This window comes from Ranitomeya imitator, chromosome 7, assembly GCF_032444005.1.
Source record: "Ranitomeya imitator isolate aRanImi1 chromosome 7, aRanImi1.pri, whole genome shotgun sequence".
NCBI lineage: Eukaryota > Metazoa > Chordata > Amphibia > Anura > Dendrobatidae > Ranitomeya > Ranitomeya imitator.
This window is the reverse complement of record NC_091288.1, coordinates 26,579,219-26,597,329: the sequence shown is the minus strand read 5'-3', so window position 1 is coordinate 26,597,329 and position 18,111 is coordinate 26,579,219. Positions and strand designations below refer to the sequence as shown.

Here is an 18,111-nt window from a genome sequence, read left to right as displayed (position 1 = left end):
GCATTATTACTATATAAGGAGCACAGTGGTGGCATTAGTACTATGTAAGGAGCACAGTGGTGGCATTAGTACTATGTAAGGAGCACAGTGGTGGCATTAGTACTCTGTAAGGAGCACAGTGGTGGCATTTTTACTATGTAAGGAGCACAGTGGTGGCATTAGTACTATATAAGGAGCACAGTGGTGGCATTAGTACTATATAAGGAGCACAGTGGTGGCATTAGTACTATATAAGGAGCACAGTGGTGGCATTATTACTATATAAGGAGCACAGTGGTGGCATTAGTACTATGTAAGGAGCACAGTGGTGGCATTAGTACTATGTAAGGAGCACAGTGGTGGCATTAGTACTATGTAAGGAGCACAGTGGTGGCATTTTTACTATGTAAGGAGCACAGTGGTGGCATTAGTACTATATAAGGAGCACAGTGGTGGCATTAGTACTATGTAAGGAGCACAGTGGTGGCATTGCTATGTAGGGCAGTAAGAGGATCCGTTATTGTACTACACAGCCAGTGCTGTAGGAGAAATACGGCAGCAGCGACTTAGTTTTGGGTTATCAGCAGAATGAGTAGTTTGCACAGGTTGGGCATAGATATGGACGGTGCAGGAAATGTGAGAAGTCAGATGCGTTGATGTTGTATTCTCTGCAGACAAGTTCTTGCTGGAGAAGTTGTCATGTCAGTCTGGGCCAGATGGAAAAGACGGGAAAAGTGAACGACTCCATCAGAAAGAACATCAGCTGTAAGTCACCATCTATATCTGTGCTGTGATCACTTGTATGGTCTGCAGGACCACTGTATGGTCTCCATATAGTAACATCAGTGTTTGTATATAGATTTATTTTCAATAACTGTGTGGTCATCTGCTGATGTTCCCCTGTGCTCACAATGAGGCCGATGATGCGATTTTCTCGCACCTATGTATCCATATGACATCCGTATGGCTTTACATTTCTCACTGCTTTGCCATAATGAATTTAATGGCTCAATGGGCTGAAATGAGGAAAATGTGTGCGTACTTGTCCCAAGCTAGACGAATGGTCCGTGTGGTGTCCGAGTTTTTCTCGCACCCATAGGCTTGCATTGGTGAGTCTCGGACGATATACACATACAATCACAGTATGCTGCGATTTTACACGCACGTCGAATACGCCTGAGAAAAAATACAGTGATGTGAAATGCTCCATAGAATAACACCGGTCCGAGTGCTATGTGACTCGTCCGTATTCTACGGTAGTGTGATCCCGGCCTAGGGGCCCACTCAGATTTTTCACACCCTGTAAGCTGAAACCCTGGCTACACCTCTGCCACTAGGAATATAGAAAGTGAAAGTGACGGCTGCAGAGATCTTTCAGTTTCTATTCTGCTGCAGGAACAGGAAGAGCAGAGAACAAGGAAGCATTTTGCTGCCATCGTCTTCGGGGTCTCCTCGCTTTGGGGGTAAGTCACCATCTACTTTTAGTCCAAGTTCTTCTGATACAAAATATATAAAACAATCAGTGTAAAAAGTCTCACTTGTCTGGACTCTTCCCATGTTGCCTCTCACTTCTCGCCCGTCCACCTCCATTCTTCTTCCTTTCTTGTATCTTGTACTTTTTACTCTTTATTGGGGGATTATGGAATCACCAATCTTATACTTTAGCCCTTTCCGGACAAGATTAGTTTTGGCTCAAACACATCACAAAGAAGGACATTTGCTTTTGCTTTTCATCCAAAATATTTTTGCAATTTGCAACATTTCTTTGTCGTAAATGTGCGCACCAAATGTATTACGCCATATAATGCACCGTTTCTAGCAGCTATGCCAAAACCTACAAATGACAAATAAGGCTACGTTCACATTTGCGTTCTGCTGGGCGGCGTCGAGCGCAGCCGCGGCGACGCATGCGCTCCTATATTTAACATGGGGGCGCATGGACATGCGTTTGCATGCGTTTTGCGATGCATGCGGTTTTTTTGCCGCAAGCGTTCGGGCACAGAGGACGCAGCAAGATGCATTTTTTTTGCGTCCAAAATCCGGCAAAAAAGGACGCATGCGTCGCAAAACTATGCATTTAAGCGTGCGTTCTTGTTTGCATTGTGCGTTGCGTCGCTGACGCAACAGCGCACAACGCAAATGTGAACGTAGCCTAAAGGCGGCGTGGTTGGCATGAATACCAACATTTTGGCATGAATACAATGTATTTATAACTAAATTTCTATGTACGGTAAAAGTTACAAAAAGTTGAATGTTCTACACAGGTCATAGCTGTCTGCAAAAAAAAGAAAAAGGCTTGGAACAAATAAATTCTTAAAGGAAATCTGTCACATGGTTTATTATACCTAATCTGAGAGAATAATAATGTAGGGGCAGAGACCCTGATGCCAGCGATGTATCACTTACTGGTCTGCTTGCTGTAGGTTTCATAAAATCATTTTTTTTTTATGAGCAGGAGGTTATCACTAGAGGGCTAGTAAACCTGCTGCCAGATAGTCCAACCACACACCCACCACCGATTGGCTAATTTCTGCCTATGCACAGTGTATACAGAAACCTGCCAATAAGTCATGTGGGCGGGGTTATTCACAGCTCAGCATTCAAAGAACTGCTAGATCTGCAGCAGATAAAACATTAATTTTATCAAAACTGCGGCAAGCAGACCAGTAAGTGACATATCACCGGAATCAGGGTCTCTGCCTCTACATTTTCAGGTTCCATAGCAAAAATCTGGTGACAGGTTCCCTTTAAAAGCACCAATTGTAATTTTATTTCTCGGTATTTTTGGCTTTGTGCAAAATTTAGGAACTGCTTGCAACATATTGAAGAATTTGATGCAAAAATGTCAACGCAGACCACAAGAAAAACAAAAAACAACAGTGACTTAAACAAGAAACTATAAATGATGAATCAGTCAATTAATCTATTAAATTGCACAACATTCTCTACCTATTGCATAACATCAGTTATCAATCCATGAACAGACTCCTTCTATAGCAAATGCTGTGCATGGGCGACCTCTATCATACAAACACGTAACACTGCCAACAATGTACAAAGGTGAAACTGGGGCAGAAGTGTGTGTGCGGCGTGCCTGTCCCCCAATATCACCCTACACAAATACCGTGCTATAGAATTGTGGCAGTAAATAGATTTATTATTATTATTATTATTATTTCAGATTTCTGGCAAAACCATGGAAACTATTCTACAGTTAAGAGAAGAATTGCAAAAACTGAAGGTAATATTGTTATAGAACTTCATTTATGGATAGATAGGCAAGAAAATTGGAAGTTAAAGGCACCTGTCATTTCAGATAACTTTTCAGATAAGTTATTGTGTGCACCTAAGATATAACATTATTCCTGCCCATTATATAACTTGTATGCTACATTTTCACCAGTTTTCCCCTCTTCAGTATCTGTCTCTATCTCTAATTCACCACCATGATGTCTTCCTACCCAGTTCACAGAGAGATGGATTCTCCTTTTTCTGTAGGATACAGACAGAAAGCAGCAGCAAGGAAGACATTATAGAGCAGTACTGAACAGTGTATCTGTGAATCCAGCACAGGATGACATAAAATAGCAGAATCTGCTTGATATCTGCCTTGTTTTTACTGATCTCGCACTGTGAGTGCTGCTCACTCCTCCTCTTTCCCTTGTCCATAGAGTTCAGAAAGCACTTCACTGTGCTGAGATTCCCTTTTGCTTCGGCCAGGATGGATTTGAGCTGTATTACAGAGTGAACAGTGAAGAAGTGGCTCATAAGAGGAGAAAGAAGCAGAATTCACTGATAAGATATATTAAAATTTCTTATATTCACCCGTACTATTGATTGATGCAAAGTTTGTTGCATTTAACTAAAATCACTGCAGGATTTGGTTTGTTTATAGCCAGTAGCTATGCTGATATATAGGTCTGCACAGGAGCTGCATACACAAAACGGCAAGATAATTTTTTTCATTAAGACTGGATGCAAAGTTGGGCACATGTTCACATATATATTCTATCCGTATATATTTTACATACCCATTATATTCTTTGGGGCTGATCACATGGCTGTGTGTTGTGGACACTTGGGAGAAATGTCCGTTTTTGATCCGAGCAAAGGCTCAAACTCGCCCTGTTCAAATCAATAGGTCTGTGGAGAAAAATGGACGGAATACAGATGCCATCTGTGTGTTTTCAGAGTGCCATCTGTTTTTCTGCTGCTTAATGGGAAGGAGAAACTTAGATTTTTTTTCTGCCTGCAGAAAAAATGTAGGAAAAGCATAAAAAGCAGATCCAGCGCACAGATGAAAAGCAGGTTTTTTTCGCCTGCAAAAAAATAAACGTGAATGAGGGCTAAGATCAATCAAAATGGTAAAATGGTTGCAAAAGTTTTCACACCCCTGAATATTTAGTCGTTCTGCTCTTCCAATATATGTTTAGCGTTGAGGCTAAGGGTTTCCTTAATTTTTCAGCAGACCCATGCTACAGACGATGCTTTAGAAGTAATAATAATTCGCCACTTGCATTTCTTTAGGAACAATGTGAGGAAGAAGAAAGCCGCAAATCGATGGCAACGTTACAGAAACTGGAAGCGGACGATTTAAAAAAAGAGGCAGAAAAACAAATGAATGCGCTGGTAGAGAAGTCATCTGAAATTGAGGCGGCCATGACCGAAAGGAACGCTCATTACAACGTAAGAACATTCTCGTACCATTCGATGGGGTCAGGACCGAGATTAGAAATAAAAAGGTTTGCTTTAAGAACATGGGCCGTGTCCGGTGTTGCAGTTCTTAAATGCAGAAGGTCGGTACTGCAATACTGGGCTCAGCCTACAGACAAGAGTGGCGCTGTTTACAGGAAAAAAACATGACTTTTTCTTTTTTATATCACACAATGTTTTCTGTTTTTTTTTTTTAATATAAACTTTAGTGGGAGATGCAAGATCTGGAAAGAGAGAGAGATGAATTGATGAGAAATATTGAAAAACTGGACTGTAGGATGAAGGAATGTCGGAAGGCATTTGAGAAGACAAGGAGTGAATTACAGGTAAGTAAAGGTAAAATGAGAACATAGAATGAAGTAAAAAGATCCCTGAAAAAAATAATGTTCAGATCTCATCTCAAAGGGCCTCACGTTGGCTCAGTGGTTAGCACTGTATGGCGGCTCAGTGGTTAGCACTGTATGGTGGCTCAATGGTTAGCACTGTATGGTGGCTCAGTGGTTAGCACTGTATGGTGGCTCAGTGGTTAGCACTGTATGGTGGCTCAGTGGTTAGCACTGTATGGAGGCTCAGTGGTTAGCACTGTATGGTGGCTCAGTGGTTAGCACTGTATGGAGGCTCAGTGGTTAGCACTGTATGGTGGCTCAGTGGTTGGCACTGTATGGTGTCTCAGTGATTAGCACTGTATGGTGGCTTTGTGGTTAGCACTATATGGTGCTCAGTGGTTAGCACTGTATGGTGGCTCAGTGGGTAGCACTGTATGGTGGCTCAGTGGTTAGCACTGTATGGTGGCTCAGTGGTTAGCACTGTATGGAGGCTCAGTGGTTAGCACTGTATGGTGGCTCAGTGGTTGGCACTGTATGGTGTCTCAGTGGTTAGCACTGTATGGTGGCTTTGTGGTTAGCACTATATGGTGCTCAGTGGTTGGCACTGTATGGTGGCTCAGTGGTTAGCACTGTATGGTGGCTCAGTGGTTAGCACTGTATGGTGGCTCAGTGGTTAGCACTGTATGGTGGCTCAGTGGTTAGCACTGTATGGAGGCTCAGTGGTTAGCACTGTATGGTGGCTCAGTGGTTGGCACTGTATGGTGTCTCAGTGGTTAGCACTGTATGGTGGCTTTGTGGTTAGCACTATATGGTGCTCAGTGGTTGGCACTGTATGGTGGCTCAGTGGTTAGCACTGTATGGTGGCTCAGTGGTTAGCACTGTATGAATGTTCAGTGGTTAGCACTGTATGGTGGCTCAGTGGTTGGCACTGTATGGTGGCTCAGTGGTTAGCACTGTATGGTGGCTCAGTGGTTGGCACTGTATGGTGGCTCAGTGGTTAGCACTGTATGGTGGCTCAGTGGTTAGCACTGTATGGTGCTCAGTGGTTAGCACTGTATGGTGGCTCAGTGGCTAGCACTGTATGGTGGCTCAGTGGTTAGCACTGTATGGTGGCTCAGTGGTTAGCACTGTATGGTGCTCAGTGGTTAGCACTGTATGGTGGCTCAGTGGCTAGCACTGTATGGTGGCTCAGTGGTTAGCACTGTATGGTGGCTCAGTGGTTAGCACTGTATGGTGCTCAGTGGTTAGCACTGTATGGTGGCTCAGTGGTTAGCACTGTATGGTGGCTCAGTGGTTAGCACTGTATGGTGCTCAGTGGTTAGCACTGTATGGTGGCTCAGTGGTTAGCACTGTATGGTGGCTCAGTGGTTGGCACTGTATGGTGGCTCAGTGGTTAGCACTGTATGGTGGCTCAGTGGTTAGCACTGTATGGTGCTCAGTGGTTAGCACTGTATGGTGGCTCAGTGGTTAGCACTGTACGGTGGCTCAGTGGTTAGCACTGTATGGTGGCTCAGTGGTTAGCACTGTATGGTGGCTCAGTGGTTAGCACTGTATGGTGGCTCAGTGGTTAGCACTGTATGGTGGCTCAGTGGTTAGCACTGTATGGTGGCTCAGTGGTTAGCACTGTATGGTGGCTCAGTGGTTAGCACTGTATGGTGGCTCAGTGGTTAGCTCTGTGTTGTGGCTCAGTGGTTAGCACTGCAGCCTTGCAGCGCTGGGGTCCTGGGATCAAATCCCACCAAGGACAAGATTTGCAAGGAGTTTGTATCTTCTCCAAGTGTTTGCGTGGGGGTTCTCCGGTTTCCTCCCGCATTCAAAAGACATACTGATAGGGAATTTAGATTGTGAGCCCCATCGGGGACAGCAATGGCGATGTATGTAAAGTACTGCAGAATAGCAGTAGTAAACCTGCAGCCATGTAGTCCTCCATATTGATCTCTGTATAATCCCGCCTCACACCACTGATTGGCAGCTTTTGGCCTATGCACAGCGTACACTGAAAGCTGCCAATCGATGGTGTGGACGGGCTTATACAGGGCTCAGCATTCAGAGAACTGCTAGGTCTGCGGCAGATAAAACTGTGATCTTATCAAAACTGCAGCAAACAGCCAAGTAAATGATACATCGCTGGAATCAGGGTCTCTTTCCTTACATTATGTTGTTCTCAGATGGGGTAGCAAAAATCTTGGCGACAGATTCCCTTTACAGAAATTATTCATGTATGCATTTTTCTTAATTATTTTTTCTCTCATCTCCAGGTGGACAACAAATTGCCACATAAGGATATAAACTATACAAAGGAAGAGCCGACTGCAGGAAACCAGAATATGTCTGACATTTCTTACTCCTGTCAGATCGTCGTTCAAAACCCGTACATTTTGCAGGCTGGACAGGCTTTAATAACATTTGAAAATGAAGAAGGTACCTCTAAAGTTTGGATGAGAAATCGAGCAAATAAGCAATATGTAAATCATGCTGGAAGTGCACTGGGGGTGTGTCCCTGCTCTTGGGAAGAGCAGTCTAATTGCTGTGACACGCCCCCAGCACACGTCTAGCCTGATTTATACATGACTCTACTCTAAATTTCTCAGGAATGGCACATGGGATCTCTACAAAAAAGGATCTTTTTTTTTTTTACTTGGGGGGGGACAAGCGTTTACACAGCCATATTACTACTTTTATATGGTTTTATATGTAAAAATGAGCTCAGCTATTGATGCCAAAAAAATGGTGATTTTTACAGATAACGAAATCGTGTGTGTGTGTGTGTGTGTATATATATATATATATATATATATATATATATACTAGATGGTGGCCCGATTCTAAGGCATCGGGTATTCTAGAATATGCACGTCCCCGTAGTATATGGACAATGATGGCGGCCTTGACCAATCAGAGACGCGGGATTTCCAGGACAGACAGACAGAAAAACCCTTAGACAATTATATATATATAGATATACTAGATTGTGGCCCGATTCTAACGCATCGGGTATTCTAGAATATGCATGTCCTCGTAGTATATGGACAATGATGATTCCAGAATTCGCGGCAGACTGTGCCTGTCGCTGATTGGTCAAGGCAACCTTTATGACATCATCGTCGCCATGGCAACCATTATGACATCTACGTCGATACTGTGCCCGTCGCTGATTGGTCGAGGCGAATTCGCGGCAGACTGTGCCCGTCGCTGATTGGTCGAGGCAACCTTTATGACATCATCGTCGCCATGCTGTGCCCGTCGCTGATTGGTCGAGGCTTGGCGGCCTTGACCATTCAGAGACGCGGGATTTCCAGGGCAGACAGACAGACAGGCAGAAAAACCCTTAGACAATTACATATATAGATATTAACCAGTGCAGTCAATAATTGAATACATTTCTCATAGAAACCTAGTATGACACTTTAGACTTACGACTGTTCAACTTTTTGTTACTTTTTAAACTTATTTTTGTATGGGAAAAGTAGAACCATTTCCGTAATTGATTCTCTTCATGGACCTAGATTGTGTTTTGATCCTGTAATGTGATTTTCCAAACATTGGTTCAACACTAATATGGGGTCGTAAAGCCATTTACTCATCTTACATAGACTTTAGTGGAGAGTTCTATCCATTCCCTGGGAACTGGATCCGGGCACCAACATTTTCAAGAATCGTTATCATAAAGTGTAATATAATTTATATTTTTATATTTTTTTTTTCTACAGTTGCTCAAGGTGTTATTGAGAAAGGAAAGCATAATGTTGAATTCACTAATGGATGGGAAGAACTGAGAGCGTACAGAGTCCAACTGGGGAGAGCCTTGACATTTGAGGTACAAAAATAATTGTCCGGTTCAGAAAACCTGTTTTTAAATTATTTTTTTTAATCGAGGGATGTCCTCCCATTCATAACCGTCTTCTTTATAGCAGCTCTGCTTTTTGGCTATCTTGTAGGAAACCAAGATAACCATATATTGGAAACTGTGTAATGCATTATTTCCCCTGTGGAGGAACTGCAGGGAAAATGAGCACATTGCTGCCTGCTTCCCACTGAATGCTGCTGATCACTAAGTGAGCCAGCAGTGAGATACAAAATATTGTCTGCAAATCGTTTAAAGCAGAGAGAGCACACATTGCATACAAAGATAGGAAATGTTTATTTCAAGTATATTAGAAACATAGTCTAAATTATGGCATTAAATAGACAGGGATTTAGGATAAAAACTGATTTGTATGTCGGACTTCCTCTTTAAGTCTATTTTCTGGATAACAAAGGAGGCAATTTTAAAAGTAAAAGTGTGGCTTTCATATACGAGCTACAAGGCATAGTGGGTAGTTTACTTTGTCAATTTGTGGTGACAAACACCCTCTTTTAGGCCTTATTCAGACATCAATGATTTCTCACATATGCAAAAAAAAGGTTCGTGGATCGTCAGTGTGGGTCTTCACGATACAGGCAGTGCCACCGTTTTCTACAATGCCACACTCACATCAGCTATTGACTAAGTCGCCCCTGTCGTGTGTGGCAGAGAGCGATAAATCAATTGACAACCCTGTCAAACAACCTCACTAAAAAGTGTTGGCAAGTGTCCAGGGGAAAACACACTCACAGGAAGACTTCATCGCATTCAAAAAAGCAAATTCATATCGGCCCTCTCCTCTGCTAAACCGGACTACTTCATCACCGTTGTGTCCTCTTTATCTCACAACCCCAAACAGCTATTCAACACTTAACTCCTTCTTCCGCCCAACACCCCCTACGACCGCCATCGTCTCTGCAGAAGACTTTCCCACATATTTCAAAAATAAGATTGACCAAACAAGACAAGTCTTTACTGCACAACCACAACAACCCCTACGAATAACAGACTACTGCCCTCTCACCCATAACCTTCATCCCCACCGTTACTGAAGGAGAATTTTCTCATCTCATCTAGTCACCACTTCTGCACTTGACTCCATCCCATCCCATCTCCTATCCAACCTGACCCCCATGCTTATCCCGGCACTAACCCATCTCTTCAACCTATCACTAACTTCTGGTACCTTCCCTTCTGCTTTCAAACACGGCACAATCACACCTATCCTGAAGAAGCCATCCCTCTACCTGACCTCTTCGTCCAGCTATCGTCCCATTTTGCTGCTCCTGTTCACCTCCATACTCCTTGAACCGCATGTCCATGCTGAAGTCTCCTCTCGTCTCGCATCTAACTCACTCTTTGACGACTACTACCGAAAAAGGACCTTCACACAAAGACCAAAATATAAAAACATATATAGTCTTTATTGAAACAATCATTAAAAACATACAATAAATAAATAATGCGACAGTAACCACTGATGCAGGACAGAAACAGTGGGACCCATACAGGAACGAACCTCAAAAAAAACCAGTAGTACAGTGATAATAAACGGCTGGGTATAAAGAAATGGACATATATAATTAGGTAAAATACATCTAAGATGAATACGGGTGTGGTGGGTCCCTGGGTTCCTCCTCTAGGTAACTATGCCTTTATCACTTTATTTGCAGTAGTCTGTATTTCCATCATGTGTCTGGGTTTATTGTAGATCTTTGGTCTATTTGTCATACATGCCTATTTCTTCTTATAGGGCTCGTATTCATCTTAGATGTATTTTACCTAATTATATATGTCCATTTCTTTATACCCAGCCGTTTATTATCACTGTACTACTGTTTTTTTTTTGAGGTTGGTTCCTGTATGGGTCCCACTGTTTCTGTCCTGCATCAGTGGTTACTGTCGCATTATTTATTTATTGTATGTTTTTAATGATTGTTTCAATAAAGACTATACAGTGGGGCAAAAAAGTATTTAGTCAGTCAGCAATAGTGCTAGTTCCACCACTTAAAAAGATGAGAGGCGTCTGTAATTTACATCATAGGTAGACCTCAACTATGGGAGACAAACTGAGAAAAAAAAATCCAGAAAATCACATTGTCTGTTTTTTTATCATTTTTTTTGCATATTATGGTGGAAAATAAGTATTTGGTCAGAAACAAACAATCAAGATTTCTGGCTCTCACAGACCTGTAACTTCTTCTTTAAGAGTCTCCTCTTTCCTCCACTCATTACCTGTAGTAATGGCACCTTTTTAAACTTGTTATCAGTATAAAAAGACACCTGTGCACACCCTCAAACAGTCTGACTCCAAACTCCACTATGGTGAAGACCAAAGAGCTGTCAAAGGACACCAGAAACAAAATTGTAGCCCTGCACCAGGCTGGGAAGACTGAATCTGCAATAGCCAACCAGCTTGGAGTGAAGAAATCAACAGTGGGAGCAATAATTAGAAAATTGAAGACATACAAGACCACTGATAATCTCCCTCGATCTGGGGCTCCACGCAAACTCCCACCCCGTGGGGTCAGAATGATCACAAGAACGGTGAGCAAAAATCTCAGAACCACGCTGGGGGACCTAGTGAATGAACTGCAGAGAGCTGGGACCAATGTAACAAGGCCTACCATAAGTAACACACTACGCCACCATGGACTCAGATACTGCAGTGTCAGACGTGTCCCACTGCTTAAGCCAGTACATGTCCGGGCCCGTCTGAAGTTTGCTAGAGAGCATTTGGATGATCCAGAGGAGTTTTGGGAGAATGTCCTATGGTCTGATGAAACCAAACTGGAACTGTTTGGTAGAAACACAACTTGTCGTGTTTAGGTGAAAAAGAATACTGAGTTGCATCCATCAAACACTATACCTACTGTAAAGCATGGTGGTGGAAACATCATGCTTTGGGGCTGTTTCTCTGCAAAGGGGCCAGGACGACTGATCCGGGTACATGAAAGAATGAATGGGGCCATGTATCGTGAGATTTTGAGTGCAAACCTCCTTCCATTAGCAAGGGCATTGAAGATGAAACGTGGCTGGGTCTTTCAACATGACAATGATCCAAAGCACACCGCCAGGGCAACGAAGGAGTGGCTTCGTAAGAAGCATTTCAATGTCCTGGAGTGGCCTAGCCAGTCTCCAGATCTCAACCCTATAGAAAACCTTTGGAGGGAGTTGAAAGTCCGTGTTGCCAAGCGAAAAGCCAAAAACATCACTGCTCTAGAGGAGATCTGCATGGAGGAATGGGCCAACATACCAACAACAGTGTGTGGCAACCTTGTGAAGACTTACAGAAAACGTTTGACCTCTGTCATTGCCAACAAAGGATATATTACAAAGTATTGAGATGAAATTTTGTTTCTGACCAAATACTTATTTTCCACCATAATATGCAAATAAAATGTTAAAAAAACAGACAATGTGATTTTCTGGATTTTTTTTTCTCAGTTTGTCTCCCATAGTTGAGGTCTACCTATGATGTAAATTACAGACGCCTCTCATCTTTTTAAGTGGTGGAACTATCACTATTGCTGACTGACTAAATACTTTTTTGCCCCACTGTATATGTTTTTATATTTTGGTCTTTGTGTGAAGGTCCTTTTTCAGTAGTAGTATATGATTTCCTTCATGACCCTGATAGGAATATTATTTGGTGTTTCTTTCACTCTTTGACGAGCTACAATCCGGATTCCATCCCCACCACTCCATCGAAACTGCCCTGACCAAAGTGATTAATGACTTGCTTACCACCAAAGTTAATAGACAATTATTTATACTCCTTCTTCTAGACCTGTCCTCTCCTGTCGACCACTCCCTCCTACTACAAATCCTCTCTTCCTTTAGCGTCAAGGACGTTGCCCTCTCCTGGATCTACTCATACCTTTCTAATCGCACATTTCGTGTCTTCTATTCCAGTGCTATCTTCTCACCCTGGCCTCTCTCTGTTGGTGTCCCTCAAGGCTCTGTTCTGGGGCACTTACTTTTTTCAATTTATACCTTTGGCCTAGGACAACTCATGACTTCCATTGCCACCTATACACTGATGACACTCAGATCTACCTCTCCAGGCCAGATGTCACCTCTCTGCTGTCAAGAATCCCAGAGTGTCTATCAGACATATCCTACTTCTTTTCCTCTCGCTTCCTGAAACTCAGCGTTGACAAAACAGAACTAATCATCTCTCCTCCATCTCGCCGAGCCCTCCTCCTCGATCTATCACAATTAATGACACCACCCTTTTTGCAGTACCACAATTCTGCTGCCTTGGTGTTACCCTAGACTGTGTCTTGTCATTCAAACGGCACATCCAAGCTCTTACCACCTCCTGCCGCCTCCAACTGAAAAATATTTTCAGAATCTTTTTCCAAAGCGTTTGATACCGTGCCGCACAAGAGGTTGGTACACAAAATGAGAATGCTTGGTCTGGGGGAAAATGTGTGTAAATGGGTTAGTAACTGGCTTAGTGATAGAAAGCAGAGGGTGGTTATAAATGGTATAGTCTCTAACTGGGTCGCTGTGACCAGTGGGGTACCGCAGGGGTCAGTATTGGGACCTGTTCTCTTCAACATATTCATTAATGATCTGGTAGAAGGTTTACACAGTAAAATATCGATATTTGCAGATGATACAAAACTATGTAAAGCAGTTAATACAAGAGAAGATAGTATTCTGCTACATATGGATCTGGATAAGTTGGAAACTTGGGCTGAAAGGTGGCAGATGAGGTTTAACAATGATAAATGTAAGGTTATACACATGGGAAGAAGGAATCAATATCACCATTACACACTGAACGGGAAACCACTGGGTAAATCTGACAGGGAGAAGGACTTGGGGATCCTAGTTAATGATAAACTTACCTGGAGCAGCCAGTGCCAGGCAGCAGCTGCCAAGGCAAACAGGATCATGGGGTGCATTAAAAGAGGTCTGGATACACATGATGAGAGCATTATACTGCCTCTGTACAAATCCCTAGTTAGACCGCACATGGAGTACTGTGTCCAGTTTTGGGCACCGGTGCTCAGGAAGGATATAATGGAACTAGAGAGAGTACAAAGGAGGGCAACAAAATTAATAAAGGGGATGGGAGAACTACAATACCCAGATAGATTAGCGAAATTAGGATTATTTAGTCTAGAAAAAAGACGACTGAGGGGCGATCTAATAACCATGTATAAGTATATAAGGGGACAATACAAATATCTCGCTGAGGATCTGTTTATACCAAGGAAGGTGACGGGCACAAGGGGGCATTCTTTGCGTCTGGAGGAGAGAAGGTTTTTCCACCAACATAGAAGAGGATTCTTTACTGTTAGGGCAGTGAGAATCTGGAATTGCTTGCCTGAGGAGGTGGTGATGGCGAACTCAGTCGAGGGGTTCAAGAGAGGCCTGGATGTCTTCCTGGAGCAGAACAATATTGTATCATACAATTAGGTTCTGTAGAAGGACGTAGATCTGGGGATTTATTATGATGGAATATAGGCTGAACTGGATGGACAAATGTCTTTTTTCGGCCTTACTAACTATGTTACTATGTTACTATGTAATCCATCTTTTCCACAACCCTGAATCTCCTAAAATGTTAGTACATGCCCTCATCATCTCCCACCTCGACTACTGCAATATCCTCCTCTGTGGTCTCCCTGCTAACACGCTCGCACCTCTCCAGTCCATCCTTAACTCTGCTGCTCAACTAATCCACTTCTCTCCACGCTACTCCTCTTCTTCTCCCCTCTGCAAATCCCTTCACTGGCTCAAACTACTAACACTGACCTACAAGCCGTCTATAATCGGTCTGAAAATCAGAAATAGAACATGTACGTGATTCGTGGACGTCTGAATGAGGCTGAAGTTATGACTCACAAATGGATAGATCTGGATTGACCTCCTGATTCTTCTATTTCATAGGTCAACATGACCATCTCCAACACAAAAGTACTCGTTTTTAATCTCCCGATGAACCTCACTGAGGAGACCCTGAAGGATAAGCTGGAGCTCACCTTCTACAAATCTAATGTAGGAGGTGGTGAAATAGAATCGGTGGAACACAACCGGAATAACAATACCGCCTGCATTACTTATAAGGAGGATGGAGGTGAGTGTTTGGTCTGGGTGTTCATTGTGAATGAAAAAACTATGGACATCAATTTTTAATAGAGAAACACAACACCAGTGCCCCCAGAAAAAAAACAAAATGAGCGAAACTCACATTAATGTACGTAGCCTGCCCCTGTGCGTGAAGCAGCTCTCTCTTCCCTATCCCAGCGGGAAGTCTCAGCACAAACTCAAATATCAGTGTGGTTGTATGAATCTCATGGATACACCTTGTTTGGTGGGGGGTTAAGTATTTATGGTACTTGGTGCTTTAGCAGTAGTACCCCCTTTTCTCATGACCTATGTATATGTTTTTTGCAGTGGCTCATCGTGTCTTAAAGACAAATCAGCATCTGTTAACAGCTGGAGGCGCCGAGTATAAAATTGGAATATCGCCAGTAATTAAAATAGAACTGAACAAACTACAGGTAAGATTCTGACCTTATGGAGTACATGGTGTTTTTTATAGCCTACCCAAATTTTGGGCACAATTACCTTATCATAGTTTATGTCTATTTTTTCCCGGGATTCTTAAAGGGGTTAGTCATGACTATTATTTTTACTATGTGCTTAAGAACTAACAGGCATGTAGTTGCTAACAGGAGAAAATAATGACCGTACCTACCTGTTGTGCCTGGCGCAGATTACTGCCGGCACAGGTCGGTCACAGATCATTCTTGCCGTTAATTCTGCGGCTTCCACAGCATTATGTCGACAGAGCAGCTGCTTCTCTTCCCTTCTGCTCTTTGGATGGAACTTGACTGACAATGTTATGTTGATTGATAGCTGGCTCCCTGCAGTAAGGCAGCAGGGAGCTGGCTGTCAATCAGCATGATGTCAGCCATGTCGACAGAGCAGGAAGAAGAGCTTCTCTGTTGACATGGACTTCCCAGTGTACTCCCTCTCCCCACACCCCTGTAGTGATTTTATGCCGGCCTGAAATTTTAATGGAACATGCGATTTTTCATGCTATGAAGGCACAAGAAAGGGTAAAGACAAGAATAACAAGTATTTTTGACTTTGGGCCAAATTCATGTACGATGTATGCAATTCTGAAGAATTTGGTGCAAAAAATGTCAAACAATATCAGAAAATTAGAAAAAAAATGCAAATTATCAATCGGGCTCAAAGTCTTTGCAATCCGTGTCATACATAGAAGTCATTGTTGTGTCGGTGTATGGAGCGGGCTCGGGAGCCGAGCCTGCACTATGAAGGAGTTTAAGGTTGTCTGGAATGAGAGTTATGTTACTGGAATGAGAGTTTCTGTACCTTATGTGATAATATATTATTTAATTGTTGTTATTTCAGGTATATTCTGGCTTTTGCCGTAAAACGGTGCTGCTGGTGGAGATAAGAAACCAGAAGGACAGTGAAGACGACATTCAGGATCTAGCGCAGATTCATTTTCAGAAACAGAGTAATGGAGGAGGCGAGGTGGAATGCCTTGCTTTTTCACATAAGTCTAAATTGGCGCACTTTGAGGTAGATATGGCATAAAATTGGCAGCAACAAAAGGAAAAAAAGAAACAATCCACAATGTCCCTTTATTGAATATTATAAAAAAAATATTTTTATGTAAATAATTTAAAATACAAGAAGTTAGTCATATCAGCGAGTACATAAGTCAGAACACCGGAAGATGTTGTCATGGGGTTAATTCAATATGTCCCCCTTTTATATACATCCACGTGACCGCAATCCTCAGACAAGTAGAGCGACAAAAAACATTTCTGCATTTTCTCTGCAAATTGCTGTCATGTGACTATTTTAAATCTGCAATTTTACTGTAAAAAAACAGACAAGTTGCATTCACGTCGCAGTCGAAGCCTATGTGATATGTGTCTATCTCCAGTGGACAATGCAAGTGTACCGTAATACTGCCATACACTGTGCACACCAATACTGCCATACACTGTGCACCCCAATAATACCATCATACACGTACATAGATGTACACACGTATAGAGTATATGCAAACACGTCAGGGCAATGGCCTCTTCATTCTCAGGATTGGAGCAGAGCCCCGAGATTGGATCACTGCCGATCATAGATTGACGATATATCTAAGCTTACACAAAGAATATATGAGATGGCACGCGGAATGTAAAACCCATGAAAAAATACAGGCCAGTCCCAAATAATCAGATCCACTGTGCCGTAATTAATGATGCCCTTAGTGATCCCAATAGCAGTGCCAGCAGTGCGCCTCCCCATAAACCATGCCAACAGAGTCCCCCGATAAGCAGTGTCATTAGAGAGTCCCTTGATAAACAATATGAGCAGAGAGCGCCCAAAAATAGTGCCGGAAGAGAGCGCCCAAAAATAGTGCCGGAAGAGAGCGCCCAAAAATGGTGCCAGCAGAGAGCACACAAAAGTAGTGCCAGCTGAGGGAGCGCAAGAAATCTTTCTAATAAGACTGCCTTAATAGGTCGTGCCGACAGAATGCTTCACTTCACACAGCCAGAAAGTGAAAAATGTTAAAACTGTGAGTGACTGCGGCCTCCATTAGGGGGCGCTCACTGATCAGGGGTTTCTGTACTCGCATGCTGAACTTTATCCTTATTTTGTCTGTGATTTACTGCTGATAAAAATATGATTTCTAAAATTTATAATACATTCTGTCAATTTGCAAGTCTCTGAGGTGCCGGCGAGTTACTTAATTATATAATTTACTCTTATTGCAATTCAGAGATTTAATTTACAAATGTACCAAAAAGAAGGAATATGACTGGAGTTTACCTTTAAAAACTGATTCTGTCTTTTTGACCACTAGAGGGCACCAGAGGCTGCTGAATTAGTAAAACTGTTCCTTTCCTCTAGACCTCTGCAATGTGTGTCCTCTGTGCTGCTTTCTCCACCTGTGTCCTCTGTGCGGCTTTCTCCACCTGTGTCCTCTGTGCGGCTTTCTCCATTTGTGTCCTCTGTGCGGCTTTCTCCGTCCTCTGTGCGGCTTTCTCCACTTGTGTTAGGGATGTCTGCGTCCTCTGTGCGGCTTTCTCCATCTGTGTCCTCTGTGCGGCTTTCTCCACCTGTGTCCTCTGTGCGGCTTTCTCCACCTGTGTCCTCTGTGCGGCTTTCTCCACTTGTGTTAGGGATGTCTGCGTCCTCTGTTCGGCTTTCTCCACCTGTGTCCTCTGTGCGGCTTTCTCCACCTGT

The 18,111-nt window shown here is 42.9% G+C and overlaps 1 protein-coding gene across 1 annotated transcript; it reads left to right on the top strand.

Annotated features, from left to right (window-relative positions):
• Positions 1 to 1,368: 1,368 nt before the first annotated feature.
• NMI (N-myc and STAT interactor) lies at positions 1,369 to 17,590 on the top strand. The gene is made up of 9 exons (XM_069732905.1): positions 1,369 to 1,442; positions 3,161 to 3,220; positions 4,507 to 4,665; positions 4,902 to 5,018; positions 7,277 to 7,439; positions 8,729 to 8,835; positions 14,770 to 14,956; positions 15,277 to 15,383; positions 16,264 to 17,590. The coding sequence occupies exons 2-9, from the start codon at positions 3,176 to 3,178 to the stop codon at positions 16,450 to 16,452; spliced, it is 1,074 nt and encodes a 357-aa protein (XP_069589006.1). The 5' UTR covers positions 1,369 to 1,442; positions 3,161 to 3,175; the 3' UTR covers positions 16,453 to 17,590.
• The last annotated feature ends 521 nt before the right edge of the window (positions 17,591 to 18,111 follow it).